General features: G+C 39.9%; 1 protein-coding gene across 1 annotated transcript in view; it reads right to left on the reverse strand.

Annotated features, from left to right (window-relative positions):
• LOC122644589 (protein AE7) overlaps positions 1-19,937 on the reverse strand; it is a 29,284-nt gene extending 9,347 nt beyond the window's left edge. Inside the window, exons 1-4 of the mRNA XM_043837969.1 lie at positions 19,813-19,937; positions 18,340-18,477; positions 12,607-12,712; positions 12,395-12,494 (exon numbers count right to left, since the gene is read on the reverse strand). Of these exons, the coding sequence (XP_043693904.1) occupies positions 12,395-12,494; positions 12,607-12,712; positions 18,340-18,463 (330 nt within the window). The 5' untranslated portion in view covers positions 18,464-18,477; positions 19,813-19,937. The remainder of the gene's footprint in view (positions 1-12,394; positions 12,495-12,606; positions 12,713-18,339; positions 18,478-19,812) is intronic.
• Positions 19,938-22,083: the final 2,146 nt, after the last annotated feature.

Genomic DNA, 22,083 nt, shown 5'->3' on the forward strand with positions numbered 1-22,083 from the left:
GCGACACCATAGGCAAGCTTGTATTCGGCTCTACCCTCTACCACATTTGGATGGAGAGGAACCTTAGGAGATGGACTTCCAACTCTCGCTCCTTAGGCCTGATTTGGAAAGCCATCTCTTGGGAGGTTTCCTCTAAGCATCGTCTTTTGCCCCTTAAGGCCTTTTTTGACTCCCCAAGGAACAGGCACATTGTTGTTTCCTGGGGCCTAGACAGTTCTCTGCTGCGCCCCCGCTAGTGGGGCCCGGAGCTCCCCACCCCCCCCCCCCCCCCGTTTTAGCTTCCCCCTTGTATTTTCCCCTCCCCCGCTTTCCTTCTCGCCCACCTCGGGCTTTGGTAATATATTTTTTATTCACCAAAAAAAAAATATTCTAGAGGCATAAAACTAATGAGTCATATTATGAAATTATGGGAGAGAGTTAATGAAACTCGCCTAAGACACCCCCCCCCCCAAAACAAAAAAAAAAACCTACTATTACAAAGAACCAATTTGGTTCTACACCATAAAGATCCACAACATAAGCTATTTACTCACATAGGCCCTGTTTGTTTAGAGGGGACTTAGGTGTGGTGGGAAAATGCTGACGTGACACTTCAGCATCCCACCCCAACCTTGTTTGGTTAATTTGGGTTGGTGAACTTACAAAAGTGTCAGGAAACATCATTAATTGCTTTGTCTGTTGATGTGGCATTTCAAAATCCCACCCCTTTGCTAACCAAAGTCCCACCAAATTGGTGGGACTTTGGATAAAAGTAACTTTACCTCAAGATTTCCACCCCAACAAAACCCCACAAACATGTGGGTCCCATCTTCCCAACAATCCCACCCCACCTTCCCCTCTAAACAAACGAGGTCTTAGGAGACTCATGGAAAGATTTAGAGATTACAAGAAGGATCTCAGGATCTCCATATAACATTTATTGACGTAGAGAAAGCTTATGGCAGAGCCCTTGGAGAATTAATTTCGCAAGTAACAGAGAAAAGAAGTGATTCAAGTATATATGTGGACACAGTTAAAGATAAGTCTAATAGTGCAGTGACTAGGGGTCAAGGTAGTAAATTCTCAATTACAAATGGGCTACATCAAGGATCAGCTTTAAGCCTTTATTTGTTGGTACTTATCATAGATGAATAAACCAATGTGATTTAAGATCAGGTCCATTGGTACATGACTTTTGCTGGTGATATTGTTTTGGTGGGAGGAAACAAAAGCAGGGATTAATGTCGAGTTGGAATTATGGAGATCAACCTTGATATCAAAAGGTTTTAAGATACGTAGAACAAAAACGGAGTATATGGTGTGTAACATTAGTTACAATAGGACTGATAAGGAGGTGGTGACAATTGATGAGAAGGAGATTTCACAAAGTGATTATTTTAGTTATCTAGGCTCAATCGTGAATAAAGAAAGAGAAACATAGGATGATGTTACACAGAGAATTAAAATCAGATGAATGAAGTGGAGAGATGCGTCTGAAGTATTGTGTGATCGGCGTATTCAAATCTAAAAGGAAAATTTTATAGGATAGTCTTACGACTGGCTATGATGTATGGTGTGGAATGTTGGATAATTAAAAAACATCATATAGATAAACTCACTATAGCTAAGATGAGGATGTTGAGATGGATGAGTGGTAAACTAGGAAGGATAAAGTAACGAATGAACAAATTAGAGATGATTTGGGAGTAGCTATGAGAAAGTTGTTTGAGGTGGCATGTCCATGTATAATGGAGGACAGAGGCAGATTGAAGAAGCTAAAAGAGTCGAGGGTAGACTTAAAATGGCCCGCGGAGAAGTGGTGAGGAAAGATATGCATATCTTAGGCATTGTATCAGGTATAGCTTTAAATAGAGCTGACTGGAGGGTAAGGATTAGCCAACCCCATTTAGTTGGGATAAAGCTTAAGTTGAGTAGGAGGGTAAGGATGCATGTGTCCGACCCCATTTAGTTGGCGTAAGGCTGAGTTGAGTTGTTGTAGTCTACTGCATAGTACTATATCTCGTGATATATCGGTATCTCGGCCTACCGAGATATCCGAAATATCCGAGATATCACGAATATGACCGAAATATTGCATTTTTTCTCGCAATATTTCGGGGTCCATCTCGGGGTATTTGGCCATATCTAGGCTCGAAACTTCATGGACAGCCTTATTTAAGCTTAATAAACACATTTAAACCATAAAATTGTAAAAATGTGAATTCAAATTGGTGTTTTGGGCTTGCACCCTTGATTGACATACGGTCGCCCGACCCTAATGTATAAATAGTTAAATACACATAGATTAATGAAATCACAACTTAAGTTACAAATTACAAGTGCTAAATCGCTAATAGTAGTTCTTTGTGCCTCCCTGGATCAATCCCACTCATGCCTCACGGAGTCGACGTCCATTGCTCTTTGTTTTAAGGACATATGTGGACCACGGTATAGAATCGGAGAAGAAAACGAGTGTAGTCATCCACAAGTGTCACGTAAATGGAATCATCAACATCTGTAGGTAACCTGTCCTAGGATATAAACTAGGGTTACCAATCGATCGATCCGGAAGAAGATGATCCTTGTGATATGATGTTGGCGCCGCAAGAGGCGATGGCATTGGCTGCGTATGTATGGTGGTGAGGTTGGTAGCTAGGTCCGCTAGGGTATGCAAAGATGTTATCTACAAAGATGATCAAGATGTCACCGGGACTGGGACCGTAGTCATAGTCCCCTACCCACTAAATCGCCCATATGATGATGATCCATATCATATCCCTTTGTAAGGTTGGAAGCACCATAATCCGATGCCAATGGAGTGGCATGTGCGCCAAAAGATGGGGCACGCCAATGTCCAATCGGTCCTCCTCCCTATCACCCATACTCAAACCACCAACAGAGCTAGATAGGTTATCAATGTCCATGTGATCAAGTTGCAATCTGTGTTTGTCGACCCCTACGCTTCTGTTGTATGTATGTAGGGGGCCTCTCGAGGGGGGGGTGCGGGGCACGTGCTCCGGGTCCATATCTTGTGTGGCATGATCAAACTGTGTCTCTCCAGGTGAATCGGAGTGGCTCTACAGCGCCGATCCTGGGCCTCCTGGTCTACACATAACGCTCTCGCGTCTTTGTCAAATTCTTCACCAAAGATCACCACCACCAACATCACCACCACCAAGATTACCACCACCAAAGATCACCATCACCACCACCACCACCACCACCAAAGATCACCATCATCACCATCATCATCATCATCATTCGAGGACTTAGACCAATCTTCATCATCGCAACATTGCCACCAGTGGTACGAATGGTATGGGTGAGGCTTCCTCGCATGTATCGACCCTCGTTAGCCATATACTCGCCCACATTAGCACCAATCTCGGAAGCTATCATGGGGTGGGGCCTACCTCCTCCTCATCCAACACTGGCTCACCTCTATCCTCACCCAATCCACAATAGGGTCCTCATCGTCTCGAGTCAACTTGAAGATGTCGCTAGATCAATGGTGCTCCTCTCGTCCCACATGTCCCATGCGTATGTGTCGAAGCCAGCCTTCAAGTCAGTGCGCATATACACCATGTCGATAAACGTTGAGACCCCAACTGCTGCGCCTCTTGGAGTGGATGAGCGCAAAGGTACTCCAGCCTCCTCACAACCGGATGCGAACATGTTTGGGCAAGGACTTTAATTGCTATTCTTCTTAAGTTTTCACCGATTCCCATACAACACCCACCATTCACCAGCATTACAAGTTTACAACAAAAAGACATGTGTCAAATGTCGCTTTCAACTTTCAACTTTCAAATTTCAATACGGATGTAATTTAAAACTTAAAAGAATTACCAAGATCACCACGTGCTCACCAGATCGCTGACCTCGGCCCAAAACTTCCCAATGCATCCCTAAATACCTTGATCTACACCCATGTGGAAAATTAGTAAGTACTTCTTCACTACTTATTTGAAAGCATGAATAAGTTGAGTTTCCAAATGAACTCACTTCATTGTTGCAAATTGCTTCAGAGCACCATCCGCTCCAACTTCTTCACTACTTGTTTCACAAAGATCAATAAGTCGAGTTTCCAACCCAAGCCTATGTTATATCGATACTTAGGGTTCAAGTAGTATCTGAAATATGACATATAAAATAGAGGTATTGTCAAATGCATAGGTAATTAGTAAATAATAATACTATGAATTAGTAAACATAAAACAAATTTACTCACCAAACTTTATGCAAATGATGCATAAGTTGATTCTCCCAAATGAGCATTTATGATATCTAAGAAGTGTTTCATATGCGAGGAGCCACACTATAGACACTATCTTTCATCAAGTCTATCAAAGATATAGGATGGCATGGTTGGGCCCTTCAGAGCGAGTCAAGAACGTGTAGAACTTTAACCATCGGCTCTAAAACTTTCACCACTTTGCTTAGTTTGGTCCGTAAGTCCTCGGATGACATCGTTGTTAGTGCTTCCCTCCCATTTGCAATCTTGGAACCCTTCCATTCAAACCACTCCTCGAAGCAAACATGCTTCTCAACCCGCCTTCTTTGCCTCAATGCTTTTGAGAGCAATGTAGTTAGTGGCAAATCTGTGATGCCAGCCTAACCAAGTCACCCCACATTTTCCCTCAATAGATTGAATGCATAGGAGTGGTTGTATACAAAGTTGGTGACTTGTCTTGCACTTTCAATCACACTTTCACCAACTTTAACTTTCCCATATCTTTTAGCATTAAGTCAATGCAATGGGCTGCACAAAGAGTCCAAGAGCCGTACTTACTATTGTTCATCATCTTCTCACCGGCCACTTGAAATTACTTCCATTGTCCGTTACAACTGACAACATTCTCAATACCCACATCTTTTTCCACTACTTCCTTTAACAATCAGAAATATATTTTGATCCTTTATCTCTTTGGATGCATCTGCATTGAGGAACACCGTCCTCCCACCACAATAAACCATGAAATTGATGATGGACTTTCTTGTAGGCCCAGTCCATCCATCTCGCCATTATAGTCACCCCATATGTCTCCCACATATTCCTCATCTCACTAATGTACTCATCAATCTCACTCTTTGCTGAGGTAGAAAAACATTCATTACCTACATATGGGGTGGGGCCCTCAATCCTGGGCCACCGTAATGGTATCTATCATGGTATCATAATGGGGGCCTTCAGGTGTTTCTTGGGATGGTATGGTATAGCATCCACTTAGCTATCGATTCTTTAACCAATCCCTTCATCCCCTTCCACGCTCCTTTCGATTCGGGTCGATCGCTTCCTTTCTTCTTATGCAATTTAGGATCGATGTTGATGGTGGTACTGCATCGGTAGAGGTGTTGGGGTTGCCCTCACACTTTGTAATCTTTTAAAAGGATTCAAAGTTCTAGACCTCCAGAATCGCACCTCCTCCACTACCCCCTACTCTTTGTCTCTCGCGATCATCTTGAAAACTTACTCGCTCCTCAAACAGTCCGCCTAAAATCCCTAGCCTCCTCTCGCTATTCAGTATGTCATCGCATCGCAATGTCATCATCGGAGGAGTCATCATCATCATCATCATCATCATTGTATCGCCTTCCTCCTCCCATCGAACTCCTCACCGTATCCTCAAGTTGTTCTCTTATCCATCGCTTGTTAGCCTTCCTCTTCTTTCTTCCCCTCAAACTATCACCAATCTCCTCGGCTACTTCAAGAGGGACCATATGACAACCTACAACATCTTTAGATCCTCCATTCGATGTTGTTTAAGTCTCCATCGGACCCACCTCCCATAAATTGCATGTGACAATAGTTACATATAGATTTTCTCTTATCCCCATCGCTGGGAGTACCATGTAACCATGCAATGTCACCCCTAGCCGGTCGGGTTGGTCTCTCTTGCTCCCTCTGCTTCTCTTTGTTCCCTCCGCCCCTTTGTTGACTACTTTCCCCCCTTTTGCTTGCCCTTCGCACGTTGTCTATCACGATCCGCCATAATGATACTTGTTTATCGTAATGTAAGTAACACAAATAATTAAAAAACTTAATGTAGATGCACTTCAATCGACACTTTTAGATTACTAATACACTTGTATAGTTATTTAATATTTTTCCCTAACCCTTATATTTTTCACATAATTAAAACCAATTTTTATATATAATGTTAATATAAGTATTGACCTAACACAACAAAACCAAAAATTAGTAAACATAATATACATGTAATGCATCTCAAAACATATAGAAATAACTTTCATATTTTTTCATTATTTTTTAAACTTAAAACTCATATTTTTCCTTATTTATTTCTGTTTTTTTAATTTTTATATATTTTTCTTAATTTTCGAAAATTAAAAGAATTATTTAAGAGCAGAAAAATAAACCGACATCGTGAAGCCGTAGATCGGCCATTGGTGTCTAACATATATTTAATTCATTACCATCTAAGTCATATTACCCCTAATTATTTCCTATTTTAGTTGTAGGAAAATGAATTTTTAAAACCAGAAAAAAAAAAAAATACATATGGGAAAAATTTCGACACCGTGAGGTCAGTAGATCGGCCTCCTGTCTAACATATATTAATATCATCAACATCCAACAACATTTGTACAAAACTTTTTAAAAAATAAGTTTTAGAGAAATAGAATTTACCTTAAATAATGAAAATAGGCTTGGATGATGAGCTTAGATGACCCTCCGACGCCTTCCCGTGACAAGGAGCTTCAACAATGCTTGGATGAGGCTTGGAAGGGAGGAAGAAGAGAGAAAATTTGAATTTCAGCAGCTCTCGGTCGAAATATCGACCAAAAGCTGCGAAATATAGAATTATAAGGCTCTTAATGTGACACTATTTGTCACTTTTACAATATCTCGCGATATATCGTGAGATTCGCGATATATCGTGAGATCTCGCGATATATCGTGAGATCCACGATATATCGCCGATATATCACGATATATCGTCGATATATCACGATATATCGACGAGATATTGTATTTTTATGTTTCGAAGTGTTTCGTGATCTCGGACATATCGAGATTCACGAAATATGGCGATATATCGCCGATATTTCGCGAGATTTTATACCATGGTCTACTGGAGGGTAGTTTTGGTCTATAGACTTTTCTTAATAGAGAAAGTATTGTGTTAGTGGAGTCCTTATCGAATTGTTTAAAGGCCTACTTTATCAATATAAATAAATAGTGTGGATCACGGTAAGGTGATTTGATTCCCAACCATATGCCTTCTTCTCCCAAGTCGATCTCTCTCTCTCTTTCTTCTCTTCTTTTCTTCTTTCTCCCTTGTCTTCTTCTCCATTGATTCTGATTGTTTTATCTGACTTTGTCAAAAGGTATTAAAACTATGAAGAAAAAGAAGAGAAGAAAAAAGGAGAAAAAAATATACCCTAGTTAATCCGATATGAAGAACTACAGTTTCTACTGTTTTGATGGTGCCTTGGTGTGCTGCTGTGATATATAAGTAGCTGCTTTTTGAAGAATGGGTTGTTTTTACCTATGAATGAAGTGTTCTTGTTGGATATGGTATCTCTTCATACTGCACAAGGAGTTCTCTACTGATATAAAGATTTCTGTTGACATGAAGTTTCCTGCACATGGAGTTTTGATTGCTGCTCTTCATATGGATCTGGTTTGATCCCTTTTTGGCATTATATTGAACCTTTCATACTTGTGGCATCTCTGTTTTCCTGGTAGTGTTATCTCTGGTTTCAATCATTGTTTTGATACAATAAGCTGGTGAGAGATTAACCCCCTGCAACACCATTTTTTGACTGTTATACTGTTCCTTGAGGTACCCTTGTTATGGAGTATTTTTCTACTACTCTTACCTCTAACGGAATCCTGTTTTTGGGTCTTATTTATCCTGGTTATGTTACTGGTACCTTGATCTCTTTATGGGCAGTACATTTGTAAAGGTACAATTCTCATAACTCTCCTAGTTTGCCGTTTTTACTGCTACCATCAGAACCCCAGTTTTGGGGAAGATTTCTGCTGCTGTTATACCTTGTGGCACACCTTTGTTTTGGGGGGCTTTTTGCTGCACCTGAATGTTGGATTGTGTTTTTAATCCAACCGTTGGATCATCAAGAAATTTTGGGGATCATCTCAACTACCAAGGTACTGTTATATAAAAAAAATTAGTCTTCCATCAGTGCTTTGGATTGGCCGCTACTGTTTTTCTTCCCTGTGGTTTCGGATTTGTTTGATCTGCTTGTCTGCGGCTGCACTTGCGGCTGTGTATTGATTGAATACTATTTCTTGGGTGTATTTGAGACTCCATATTGAATATACATGTGTTTCTTTGTGGCATATCACCTGCAGTTGGGTGATCTTGGTCTTCCCCTTGATCTATGACCTGTGACTCTCTCTATTTCTGCCTTGTGGTTTTCTGAGTAATTGTTGATTCATTATTTTTTTGATTGAATACTATTTCTTGGTTTCCTGACTAATTGTTGATTCAATATATTTGAGACTCCATATTGAATATACTTGTGCATTGATTGAATACTATATCTGAGTAATTGTTGATTCTATCCTCTATGGCTTGTGGATGATGGTATGATGTGTATATGGGAGACTATTTCTGGTTTTTTGGTCATCAGATCCATTTTTTTTTCTGCAATTCTTTATAACCTGCTAATTTGGTAAATGTGCCGTATATTGCTTCTATTTTTTAAGTTATACATGGTATACTACCCTCCCTTATTTGTCCATGTGTAGTGCTACATGAGACGGGGAGATTGGAGTTATCATGCGTTTACTGATATTTGAATATTACTATCATTATGTACTGTGTCATCAACATAGTGTCATCTGCATATTTGAAGATTATTGTTATTTGCTCAATTATGTTATGTAGTTGAGATTTTCCTGATTTTCTGGGCTATCCTCTTTCCTCTTACTTCCATTTTTCATTTTCCATTACTTACTTTTCTAATCCCATTTCTTCATTTTAATCTGCATTCCTCTTCATTCCTCTTACTTTGTTTTTGAAAGGATCCATGTAGCTGACCCCATTTAGCTGGGATAAAGCTGACTTGTTATTATCTACTAGCATAGTTGTCAAGGCGTCTAGGTGACCCTATGATGCAGAATTATCACCAAACTTGGCTTCTTTTATTAGAAATAAGTCTAGGGTTGGGATATATATATATATGTTGGGCCTTTGATCCCAAGGGTTTTCTATGTAATAAGCCACTTTAATGAGCCTAAACTAGGGGTATATAGGTTGCATATGGGATTAGCCTAATACTTAGTTTATTTTTATGTTTTTTAATTGAACCAGTTCAAATTGGTTGCATCCAATTGGTTCAATTTAAATGGTCATGTGATGTAAGTTGGGCTGGATTAGGACTCTATAAGTCCAACCATGTTTTGAGTCTATTTTCTTTAGTATTCTAGTTTCCTAGTCATTTTAAGTTACCTAATAGGTTAGGGATAGGGTTAGGCCTTTCCTTTTTAGAGTAGAAGTCTATTTTGAGTCTTTTATATAAGTTTGTAAGGGGGCAAAGCATTAAACACGAATTTGATTAATAAAAATTAGCTTTATGCTTACTGCCATTGCTGCTGCTCTTTGTGAGTGTATATCCTTGTGGATCTCAAGGTGGTTAGGGTGGGTGGACTCCTACGACTCCTTTTATCGTGAAGATCGGGAGGTTTCTTCAAGTTATCAAGCTGCTGCCATTGTCTCTCCAATCTAGTAAGTTTGAACCTGCAATTTGATTTCAAACCTTCTTCTTCTAATCTGTCCAGCCATTCCCCTTCATTAGACCTAATCCACACACACCCCTTCCATCCATCAAACCCTAACCTCCATTAAACCTGCAACTCCTACCCTAACTAGGACTCCCCCTCCTGTCCATCAGTTTCAAACCAAACTTCCAGCATACAACCCCCACACTTCTCCCTACACTCGATCCTAAACCCAGCCCATTACTCCCACTCTACCCTCTCCATTCCTTCACTCCATTAAAGCCCAAAACCTGCAACACAATTCTGTCTAGAATTGCAGAATTTTAAAACCTTCCCAAATCCTGTTATTTATATACGATAAAAGCACCCTAGACCTGCACATTAAAACCCCATAAACCCTATTACCATTGTCCAACCCTAACCCTAGTTTTGACCTAGATTTCTGAATCCTAACCCAATCGGCCAGCCCTTGTGTGTGACCCCATTACCCTGGCTCCTAGTGGGATTACCCCTACCTAGGACTACATTACCCTAGGTGTTGCCGCGTTGGAGGGAGCCTAGACACAAGGCGGCCCAAGGTGATCAAGGTGCCTGGACGGTTGCCTAGTCACTATGTTTGCTAGTGTCATCAACAACATGTTTTTTTTATGAAGATGGTTACTTGTGGTTTGCAACAAGATTGTTATTCGTATTATTGTGATTCCCAGCGACCTTATGATGTGTTTTTGTGGTTCCCAGCAACCTTATGATGTGTTATTGTGGCTCCCAGCAACCTTATATTCTGTTATGCGGTTCCAAACAACCTTATGCTGTGTTATGTGGTTCCCAGCAACCTTACGTTGTTATCGTGGTTCGCAGCAACCTATGTTGCTCTTTTATCCGTAGTTCTTAGCAACCTATGCTGCTCTTTTATTTGTGGTTTACAACAACCTAGGCTGATACTTTATCTGTCTTCTTTATGGAAATTACTACTTGCCTTCCTTGAAAAGGGCTTATGACGTTACTGCTGCCATGATATTTGGTGCGGTTGGTATTCTTTGCCGCTTATTTTGCTCATTGTTGTCTGGATTTAATAAACATGAAGATTTTTTCTCTACTAGTTGATGCAGGAACAGTTCCATAGGTCAGTCCGAACCCATTTTGGAACCCAGATCGAGACCCGGGTCCAAATCTGGGTTTTTAGTCTAGTATGATAATTAGATATTTATTTTCTTTAGGAAATATGCAATCTTTTAATTTTAGAAGTTTAACTACGTAGGCCATTTGGTTTCCCAGTTGTTCTTAGTTTCCTTGTTAATGTTTGTTCCTAGTTTAATAGGTTTCCTTTGGTAGTTAGATTTTCTCCTTTTAAATAGCTTGTATTAGGATGAAATTTCAGGTTTGAGAATTAATTGACGTTGAATTTGTATGGTATGAGCCTGTGTGGCAGTGCGAGCTCCCTCCCCCCATCCCCCTTTTTCTTCTTATGTGATTTCCTCTCTCCCCTGCAACTCTGTGAATCTATCTCAGATCTCTTCCTTCTCTAACCGGCCCTCCACCACTGGTACTACTGGTGATTGGGGTGCTTGTTTTGGTGTTGCAACCAGAAGGAAGTTCTCTCTATGATCTCTAGCGCCTACGACTGATATATATGTTCAAGACTGGTTTTATTGTTTATATCTGTTCTTGTTGTACCAAGTTGAAGCTTTGATATATATCCTCCAGCTTGAGGGGGAGCGTTAAAGTTTATAGTTGGAAGTTATTGTCTATAGTCTGTAAACTATTGTCTTTATGAGTAGTCAACTGGATGGTAGGTATGGTCTACAGTCTTTTCTTAATAGAGAAGTCTTTTGTTAGTGGAGTGCTTATTGTATTGTGTAACTGTAACTGCCCTACTTTATCAATATAAATAAATATTACGGCTGACGATAAGGTGATTTGATTCCTAACCATAAGGCTTCTTCTCCCTAGTCGATCTTTCTCTTTCTCTGTTATCTTCTTCTTCTTCTTCTTCACTGATTCTGGTTGTTTTATCTGATTTTGTCACAATTTTAATGGGAAATGTTTAGCATAGACCTGCAAAATCACAGTAAATATTTGTACAGGAAAGCAGCCAGGTTACTAAATAGCTTCACAATTTTGTTTGCAACATGGAGTAGAGTGGTACATTTACATCACATCAACAGTGGCCTGGGAAGACCAGGAGAGCTAAGTTGCTTGAAAAACTGGCATTTATCATCTTTGTATTTTCTACTTCTAACTTTTCTTCTTCCATGGTAAGCAGTATGATCTATAAGCGTGCCCCCACCCCGACCCACCCAGGGGAAATTCTGCATTATTTATCTTTCTGAGAGGATGGAATTCTTGTTTGTTGGCCCAGTTTCATCCCATCTACCTTGAATTCTTTTCTTCCTAATCAATAAAACTTTGGAAGAAGCATCCATTTCCCCCTTCCTTCCCTACACTTGCAGGGCAGAAGAAAGACAGACAATAATATTTATAAATAAAAAAACAAATATTTTGGCCCATTGGCCAAAGAAGAAGCTGGAATTCATAACCTGTGTGTGCCATTTGAACAACCCATATCTCAGGGCTATGTACAAAAAGAATAGCAAAAGAGAACTGAAGAACTCTTCAAGAGAGACTTGTAGCACTATAACAAATAATAAAACTCATATTAAATGCCTCTTCAGCTTCAGGTATCATGAGGGAATAGGGACACACCTTGTAACGAGAAGGTAGACTCCGCATAAGTTTCACCTGTAAACAAAGGCCAATCACTGTAGCCATACTGCAATGTTCAACCGTTGGAGTAAATGTGACCCTGTTATAAAAAAAATAAATTAATGACAGATCACAAAATCTGTAATAGATTTTTTTTATTTTGAAAAAATAAAGAGTATTTACAAACAAACAAAAAACAAAAGTGCACTTACCTGACACAATTATGCTGGTCATCCACTTCAATTGCATCTTCAGTAATTACTTTCAGTTCTTCCAAAGAATATGGATGCTCAGGATCTTTTATATCTCTAATATGATTTAAGATTGTCAAGGAAAAAGCATTCTCTTACCCTAGAGCAGACTAGGTAACAAAATGTTGGCTGCTAGTTGATAAAAAACACAACACATACTGCACAGAAAAGCCTCTGAAGAACCTGTCTATTTTTTTTTCCCTTTTCTTTTGCTTTTTAAGTCAAAGAAATTAATTAAGGGAGGTGAACCACCAAGACCGTAAAATGTAAAAAGGCAACTAAATCAGGGAATTAATTACTACACCAGAATAGCATGACACCTAAATTATACTAGTTGAATACTCGAAGATGCAAACTCTTTAAGATTTTTTTTTTTTTGGTTGGGGGGGGGGGGGTGAGAGGGTAAGCCAAACTCTTTAGATTGCAAAGCCCAAAAGACTACTAATTATTTGCCTAGCACCTACCGTATGCACAGTTTCTGAGTGTTGCTCAAAAACCCAGCTCCTCCTCTCTCCAAAAAGGCTATGATACTACAATTCATAGCAGGAAGCATAATTCCTTAGCCTTTAGAGGCCAAGTCGTTCGGTACCAATTTACAATTATTTGCATAAAGGGCACCCATCTGTTCCACCTTACACCCTATACTCTGTAAAGGTCAAGTACAATCAACCCCCCAAAAAAATGCTAAGGGAAAAAAATGGGAAGGATGTGCTGCATGAGTAGATGAAAACAGATTCAAAACAAAAGATTTACTTTAAGGAGTTTGATAGTGAACAAAGAGATATCACAAATATTTATAGTGTTTTTAGCATATATATATACATGAATACAGTTTTACTTCTTTGGATTTATGGGAGAGGATAGCCTTGGAGATTTCCTCATCAGAGGGGATGGCAATGAGAGAGTCAGCTAAGAGAGGGGGGGATAAACTTATCAATGAGATCAGGGGGAATAGGGGAGGGGGGGAGAGGGGGATTGAAAAGAGAAGAGAAAAAGGAAATGGTTTCCGACTTGATTTCGGGGACAGAGGAGAGAGTGGTCCCATCGAGAGAAAAAGGAAATGGTTTCTTAGCTATTGGGACTCCATCAAAGGTGAGCTTTTCAAAGCCATCCACAGCTTCTTCTTCAAGCCCAGCCAGCTTGCTCAGATCAATCAGACTTTCATCTGCCTCATCCCTAAAAAAGATGGGGCTACTTCTTTATCTGATTTTAGACCCATCTCCTTCTGCAATCTTATTTACAAGTTCATTGCAAAGATCCTTGCCAATAGGATCCAGGCGGTCATTCCCTCCCTTGTCAGCCCCAATCAATCGGCATTTATCTCAGGTCGCAGCATTGCGGACAACATCATCCCTTGCTCTGAGATTGTGAGAGGTTTCGACCGCAAATCCCACTCTCCGGCGGCCCTTTTAAAAATTGATCTTCACAAAGCTTTTGATTCCCTTCGCTGGGACTTCATTTGTGATGTGCTTTCCCAAATGGGCTTCCCCCCTACTTTTGTTCGCTAGATTTATGCTTGCATCTCTTCCCCCTCCTTCTCGGTCCTAGTCAATGGCTCCCTCGCCGGTTTCTTTCACTCCGAAGTCGGCATCCGCCAAGGTTGCCCCCTATCCCCTTTTCTTTTCTCCCTTGCCCTAGAAGTCCTCTCTCGAAGTCTCCAATCCAAAACTGATCTGCACCTCATCTCCCCTATTCCCAAATGCAAGCATATCAACCTCACCCATCTGGCCTTTGCAGATGACCTGATGATTTTCTCCAAGGCCACCCACTCCTCTATCTCTACCATTATGGATTCGCTCCATCTCTTTGAATCCCTCTCAGGTCTCCGCATCAATCTCCTCAAATCCAAAATTTTTCTCTTTGGCATCCCTAACTCTGATAAAGAGACTCTCCTCCATCTGACTAGCTTCTCAATTGGTTCTCTTCCTATTAAATATCTTGGCCTCCCTCTTATTCCTACCAGGCTTTTGAGCCATCACTGCACTCCCATGCTTGACGCATAAACGTCTCCAGCTTTGGAAAGGGAAGATTCTATCCTATGCTGGTAGACTGGAATGCATCCGTTCGGTCCTCCAAGCTTCCTACATCTATTGGACTGGTATCTTTAGTTTCCCTAAAGCCACCATCAAGGCTATGGAACGCATCTTCTATGCTTTCCTCTGGAAAGGGACTGACACATCTAAATTCCTCAACCTCATCAGTTGGAAGTCTATCTGTCTTACCAAATATGAAGGAGGTCTAGGCATTCGTCGCATTCGTGACTCTAATACTGCGGGCATTCTCAAGCTTATTTGGAAAATTTCTTCCTAGCAGGACTCCATCTGGGTCACCTGGGTCTATTCCCATCTCCTTAAGTCTGACTCCATCTGGAATATCTCTACCCCTGTTGATTCCCCTTGGATCTGGCGCAAGATTCTCTCCCTCCGCCCCCTCGCCCTTCGCGGCATTTCCTCCTCCATCGCTGATGGCTCCACCACTTCTCTCTGTCTTGACCCTTGGCACCCCTTGGGGGTCCTCTTTAACTTCTTTGACCCCAGATCGATTTACTCCTCTGGCTCCCAAAAGCTACCCCTCTCTCCTCCCTTATTTCATTTAGCTCTTGGACCCCCCATCCCTCTCTCAACCCTACTATCCTCTCTCAAATCTGGGCTACCCTTCCTTCTCTCCATCCTACCCACTCCCCTCATGCGGATAAGGTTATTTGGCTCCCTTCCCCCAATGGTCTTTTCTCCTCTAGTTCAGCCTGGAACCTCACCAGAGACCCTAGCCCCACTGTCCCTTGGCACAATCTTGTCTGGTTCAAAGGCCATATCCCTCGCCATAGCTTCACTGTTTGGAGAACCCTTAGACTTTGCCTACCCACCCAAGCCTTCCTCATCCATCGCAATATCCCTGTCCCCCCCCCTCTTGCAACCTTTGCTGGAACGGCCATGAAGACCTCCCTCACCTATTCTTTGCCTGCCCTTTCATCGATCTAGCCTCATAGCAGGAGAATCCTTGCCTTCAACCACGAATGGCTCTGGCTGATCAGGACTTTCCCAGGGACCTCTATTTGTGACACTATTGGGAAGCTTGTTTTTGGCGCTGCTATTCACCATATTTGGATGGAAAGGAACCTCAGGAGATGGACTTCCAACTCTCGATCTTTTGATTTGATTTGGAAAGCCATCTCCTTCGATGTGTCCTCCAAGCTTAACTGCATTCGTCATAGGCTCTTTTTGGATACCCCTATGAACAGGCATATTGTTGTTTCATGGGGTCTTGATTTACATCTTTTGCAGTCTTCCACCTCTGCGTAGGTCCTGTTGATTGCCCCCCTCTCTCCCCTTCCCCTTTCCTTTTCTTGTATGCTCTCTTTTCCCCTGCCCCCCCCCCCCCCTCCCCGGGGTTCAGTAATATATTTATTTACCAAAAAAAAATTTTGTAGGCCTAATTACTTAAGAAATCGTTTTGGGCTCCTCTGTCAGTTAATCTTACAAGAGAATAAGAACCACATACGAAACATGCGATTTCAATTAATTAAATAAGGACACACACACACACACACACGGAAAAAAAAAAAAGAGTAAGCAGTTTCAGTACAAGAACCTAATAGACAGAGAGCGATTTGAGGATATACACAACAAATACCAGAAATTCTGTCCAAATCCTAGTGCACAGAGCAGTAGCTACCTTCGATTGAAGCTGGATAGTGATCTACGGCTAGCAAGCGGCAGCAATGGCTACCTTCAATTGAAGCTGGATAGTGATTTAGGACAAACGGCGGCAGTGGCTACCTTCGATTGAAGTTGGATAGTGATTTAGGGCAAGCGGCAATGGCTACATTTGACATAATTACAGGGATGTGCTGCCTTTTCACTGAGATTGATTGAATAAGGGAAAGAACGAAGAACGAAACTCCTTGCACTGATTTTTTCCTGGTTCACAAATTCTCCAGAGAGTTGCAGGTTACTTCCTCACTGTAGTCGAACGAAAGAGGAACGAAACTCTCAAACTCGATTTTTTCCTCCAATAGATTCTAATTTATCCAAAAGGGTATTATGGTAAACTCCTATCGCCATAAGGGCATTTTGGCCTTCTACAAATTAATGGCCTGCTAACATCATCACTTAACAGGTTCACCCTAACGGAATGGATATTCCGTAAGTCCCAAGGGTTCTGAAAGTAAGGTTTTAAAAAGTAGGGGTGTACAAGTCAACGGGACAAACTTCAGGAGGTGTACAAGTAGTTTACTCTTTTTATAATTATATACATACACGCAACATAGAAGTCATATCAATGCAATGTGATAAGATTATGTTAGTAATGACCTAATACAAGAAAACCAACATATAATAAACAAAGTAAAGGATAAAATACAAGCATAGTTATCAAAAGAACAAAACCATAAACATAAATCAAAGGTAACTCGTGAGTGTAAACAAGGCGTGTTGTCGCCTTGCACCCAAGAAAGAACCACGACGCCTAGGTTGCACCAGGCAACGCCTTGACAACTATGCTAAGCCCATTAATTGATATCAGAGCTATGGCTAGCGCCGTCTGATATGGCTGGCCTAATGATGAGTTGAAAGATGAGTTGAAAAACAAGTATCTACCAGAAAATATCCAAAGGAAGCTCTCCGTTCTATAAGATTACTACCAAAGGTCTTCAAAGCAGAAGAGAACTTAAAGCAGCCATCTATGAAATTCAGTTCACAAATTTATGAGTGTTGGAATTTTGACACCAATAATGTTAAAGCACGGGCTGATATCAAATTTACACCTCCAAAGGAAAATAAGAGAGTAACAGTCAAAGGAAGATCGAGGCAGAAATTCTTTCGACCGAATCGACAAAGGAAGATCCAGTTACCCCCATCGACTATAGAGGAGTCAGTGACTCAAGGTGAAGATCAACCCTGTGCAAGATGGAAGGCTTTCCTTCCCTAGAGCCTACCGTGAAAGACAATGTACAAGAGGTCAAAGAGGATGAGGTTGAAGTTGTGGTGGAAGACGAGGCAAAGAGCAAGGACGAAGTCATAAACACTCCACAAGAAACCGTCAAGGTCCACTATGTTGTTCTTGAAGATATAGAGTTCGTATTACCGTCTTGTTTCTTTGATACAAAAGCTCCTATGGATGAAGATTATATTCTTAACATCTGTGATCTGCTAGATGTTGGATGTATATAACATGAAGTTCATTCCCCGACTTTACAAAACTCAATTCAGGAGTCCTACCCTCAGTAAGATTCCTTTGTAGATCCAAATCCAACCGTTGATCATAATCATCTTTTGAGGGATTGTTCCCTGCTATATTACAGACCTTCGACCAGAATACTCCCTGCATCTGAACTTCTGATCGTTAGATATCAAATTTCTCCTGAATCTGGTTATATATCATTCACTGCAATTCTGGTTTAAACTGAGTTTCTGAACCCTAATTTCCTTGTCTTCCAGAAACCCATCACATCTCCTAAATTAGACATATCAACTAATTAATGAACAACCATTTTGTTCTACAGCAGATCTCCTGAGATGCCTATTGCTTCAAATTTTCTATTGCCGGCCACTACAAGACTTATAAGAGATAGTAAGATACTAACTACCACCAGATACATGCCAAGCTAGCAAGTTATGATTTCTGAATATGGAAGAGATAAACAAAATTGAGGAACAACTAACACCACCAACAAATTTAATTGAAATGAAAGGATATCAAAAATTTCTTGTTGGTCAATAGGTTCAAGCACATATTCGTCAACCTCAGATGGTGCACTTCGGACTCGACGCTCTTTTCTCTCATACACCACAGGATTAGCATTAATTAGTGCAGAAACCATTTTCGGAGCTTCAGCTGCAGAAAAAGAAGTGAAACGATAGAAATTAAAGGTGACCCTTGTTATTGTTGAATTGGGTATCAATGTAGAAAATTGAAAAGACAATTTCATCATTAAAAATTTATAACAAAGAATTCACTGTAGAAACATTCCAACTATTCTCTCCCACATTATCGAATTTCTTTTATCTGAATCAACTTGATATCAGGAAATAAATTATCCAGTCAAAATCCTGTTTATTATGATTCTTTTACACCTTACTTTCCTTTTATAAATCTTAAATCAATTGGAATTGGAAAAAAAAAAACAAAAAACATGTTGGAGGGACAAGAGGTAAGAACATATCAGAAACCCAATAACGACAACCTGAGTTGGGATCTATATGCAATTTTCAATAGATGGTGCCACCCAGGTGTCTTCCTTTCATATCATATCTAGTCAATTAAAATATTTAGCGAGCATAATTTGTACATTAATATGTAGAAGAAAATTTTAAGCTAAAAACCAAGCTAGATTTAAAACAAAATCTAAAAAGAAAGAACCAACCAGACACGAAATATCTTCGTGAAGTTGTAACAGACTTGCTATGCCAGAACCCAATGAGAAGAGCCGAATGATAGATTACAACATAGATGCATAATCCAATACACATATAGATAACGTAAAACAAAGTTGCTCATTAAGAAAAGCAAAACTAAATTAAGAGGGAGAAAATAGAAAGAGGAGTCAATGCTCACGAACAAACAGAAGAACCAGTAAGGGAGAAATACAATATCTAATTCAACCATAATCATAAAATCACAGAGAGAAAACAGTAGGCATGGAAACAGCACGAAGAAGGGGGTGGGGAGAAAGCCCCCCAAAAAAAGGGGCATAAAAAATATGATTCAAATTACAAACAGAAAAATTGCAAATAATCAAAGAAAATTTCAATCATTACAAAGTTACCCAAGAACAGCTTGGCCGTAAGATAGCTGAAGTGCCTCACTCCTCCCCAACCCAAGTTCCCACCCAACCGAAGTCCCCCCCCCCCTATTTAGGGTTCTTTAAATGAATTCACTCCATTGAGAATTTGAGATTCGCTTAACCCGTAAACAGAACAGTTTAAAGAATATGTACTATAAATTTTGATAACCAAAATGAAAAACCCAATTACTTGGATTGTAAATTCGTGAAAGAAAGAATTTTCTTCCCGTGCAAATACTGTTCCTCGTAGAGTTGAAGGAAGTATTCTAAGAAAATAAATCCAATTAAAAAAATTTACGGCTGATTTCTTGTTGTGTTAGAAGATACATAAACATACACAGAGAAGCAAAGAAGGACAAGAAGAAGACAAAAAAAAATTAACCCACCTGTGATTAAAGCCAAGCTTGTCTTCTTCTGCTTCAAATCCTTTCTTTGATTAAGACTTGCAGATGCTGCGTTTGAGGAAGATGAAAGAAAAAGTGGTTGGAAGTTGGAACTTGGGAGGGAAGAAGAAAACAATTTATCGTCGGGTAAAACCGACAATGATTTACATTATAGGGGTAAAAATGAGAAAAAATTTAACAAAGGTCAAAATTAGCAAAAAAAAAAAAAATTTGCCGACAATGATTTTTTTTTTCTGGTAGAAACAATGATTCACAATATAATTTGGGTAAATTTCAAATACCTCTCCTGAGGTTTAACCTAATTACACCTTCACCCGTGAGGTATGGAAAATTTCTCATACTACCCCTAAGTTTCAAAACAAAAAAAACTCGGTCCATTAACTGGTGATGGAAAACATTATAATTGTGTTTTAATTGACCAAAATGCCCTCATCTTCCCCAAAACCTACCACTCATCTTCCCAAATCATACCAAAAAAAAAATTCTTCCCAAACCTACAAATCCACTTCAATGGATTCAGATTTAGGAAAAAAAACCATTCCTTTAACAGAAAAGGTTATAATTGTGTTTTAATTGATCAAAATGCCCTCATCTTCCCCAAATCATTTAGGGTTTGAAAAACCTGCAACTCATCCTCTCCAAATCATTTCCCCAAAACCTGCCACTCATCTTCCCCAAACCTGCAAATCCACTTCAATAGATTCAGATTTAGGAAAAAACAAAATTCAAATGAATTTTTCCAAGCCATAAAAGCAAAATGGTAAAATTGGAAAGAAAAAATACGAATTCACTTCAATCAAGAAAAGAAAAGAAAAACGAAACGTAGTCTTTTTAGACAGCTTTACAGAAGCAGACGCAAAGATTTACTGTATTTAGATATGTTCACACATTCCGTAAAAGAGTAACATTAGAACTCAGGGCCAGCAAAAATTATTTTTCGTAACGTGAAAACAATGGAAAATATCAAAATTTGAACGATATGAGGGAACCCAATCGAATACTTCGACTGCAAGTTCCAGACTCAAGAATTAGATTGACTTGGAAGAAAGCCAAAGCAGTTCGATGAAATAAAAAGGAGAAACTTTAACCTTTTTCAAGGGCAAATAAAAACCAATAGATATTTTTGGTGTTTGAGCGATGGAACTAATTAAATGATCAAAGTTAATTCGTTAACAAGTAAGAAAAGCTAGGGCACAAGAGAAAGCTTCCAGATGAAGCCGAGAACGAAAGAAAGAAGAGCAGCCGTTGCCTGACGGCCCTGACTAAGTTCTTCTTCTTCCCCTCCTCTGATTTTTTCTTCTTTTATTTCCGTTTGAAAAAGGAGGAGGATCTCTAGCGAAACAGCAGCTCAGAAAATTCTTTCGATCAAAAATTTCTTGAGAATTCTCAGAGAAACAGCTAAAGAAATAGCTTAAGATATCAATAAAACAACCATAGCCAATTAGATCTGTCTCGGACACCTCGGTTTGAAAAGGGCTAAGAAGAACAAAAAAGAACCCTAAAGATTGATTTGGGGAATGGTGGTGGTGGTGGTGGTGGTGGTAGTGGTATTGAGTATCTACAATTGTAGAAGAAGAAGAAGAAGAGGGCATTAGTGTCATTTTACCCCATCAAGGGTATATTGGTTATAACAGGACTTAAAAATTGCTACTGTTAGCAACTAACGTGTACAGTTAACAGACGGGTGTTTTTGTTACTTAGTTTGAACCTCAGGGGAGGTATGTAAAATTTTCCAAACCTCACGGGTGAAAGTGTAATTAGGTCAAACCTCAGGGGAGGTACGTGAAATTTACCTTTATAATTTTTGAATGAGTGGTAACAGCGCTGCCCTTCAACACCTAAATGCACCACTTAAATGCATCATTTAAGTCTAAACCATTGAATTTCTGAAATTGAATCTTAACCATTAAAAATATAACATGTTTATTTTAATTAGAGTAAGTAACTCCCCTCCTCGATTATGCCCGAATGTCAAACACCACCCCTGGGTATGGCGTAATAACTCTCGCCTCCCCTTAATTCAAAAGATTCTATCAACCATACTCATTCCGTGAAAAATTGTTGTTAAGTGTTAGAAGAAGACTATATTACCCCCTCCTCCTTCTTCTTAATCTTCTTCTTAATCTTCTTCTTCTTATTCCTCCTCCTGCAACTCCGTCCCCACCCTGCTGTTGAAGCAAAGGGTCTCCATGGTGAGGAAATGATAACTTAGACACACTCGTTCGTTATCTGGCCGTCCCCCAAGTATGAACT

The sequence above is a fragment of the Telopea speciosissima genome, chromosome 11, assembly GCF_018873765.1.
Source record: "Telopea speciosissima isolate NSW1024214 ecotype Mountain lineage chromosome 11, Tspe_v1, whole genome shotgun sequence".
In the NCBI taxonomy this organism is placed as follows: Eukaryota; Viridiplantae; Streptophyta; class Magnoliopsida; order Proteales; family Proteaceae; genus Telopea; species Telopea speciosissima.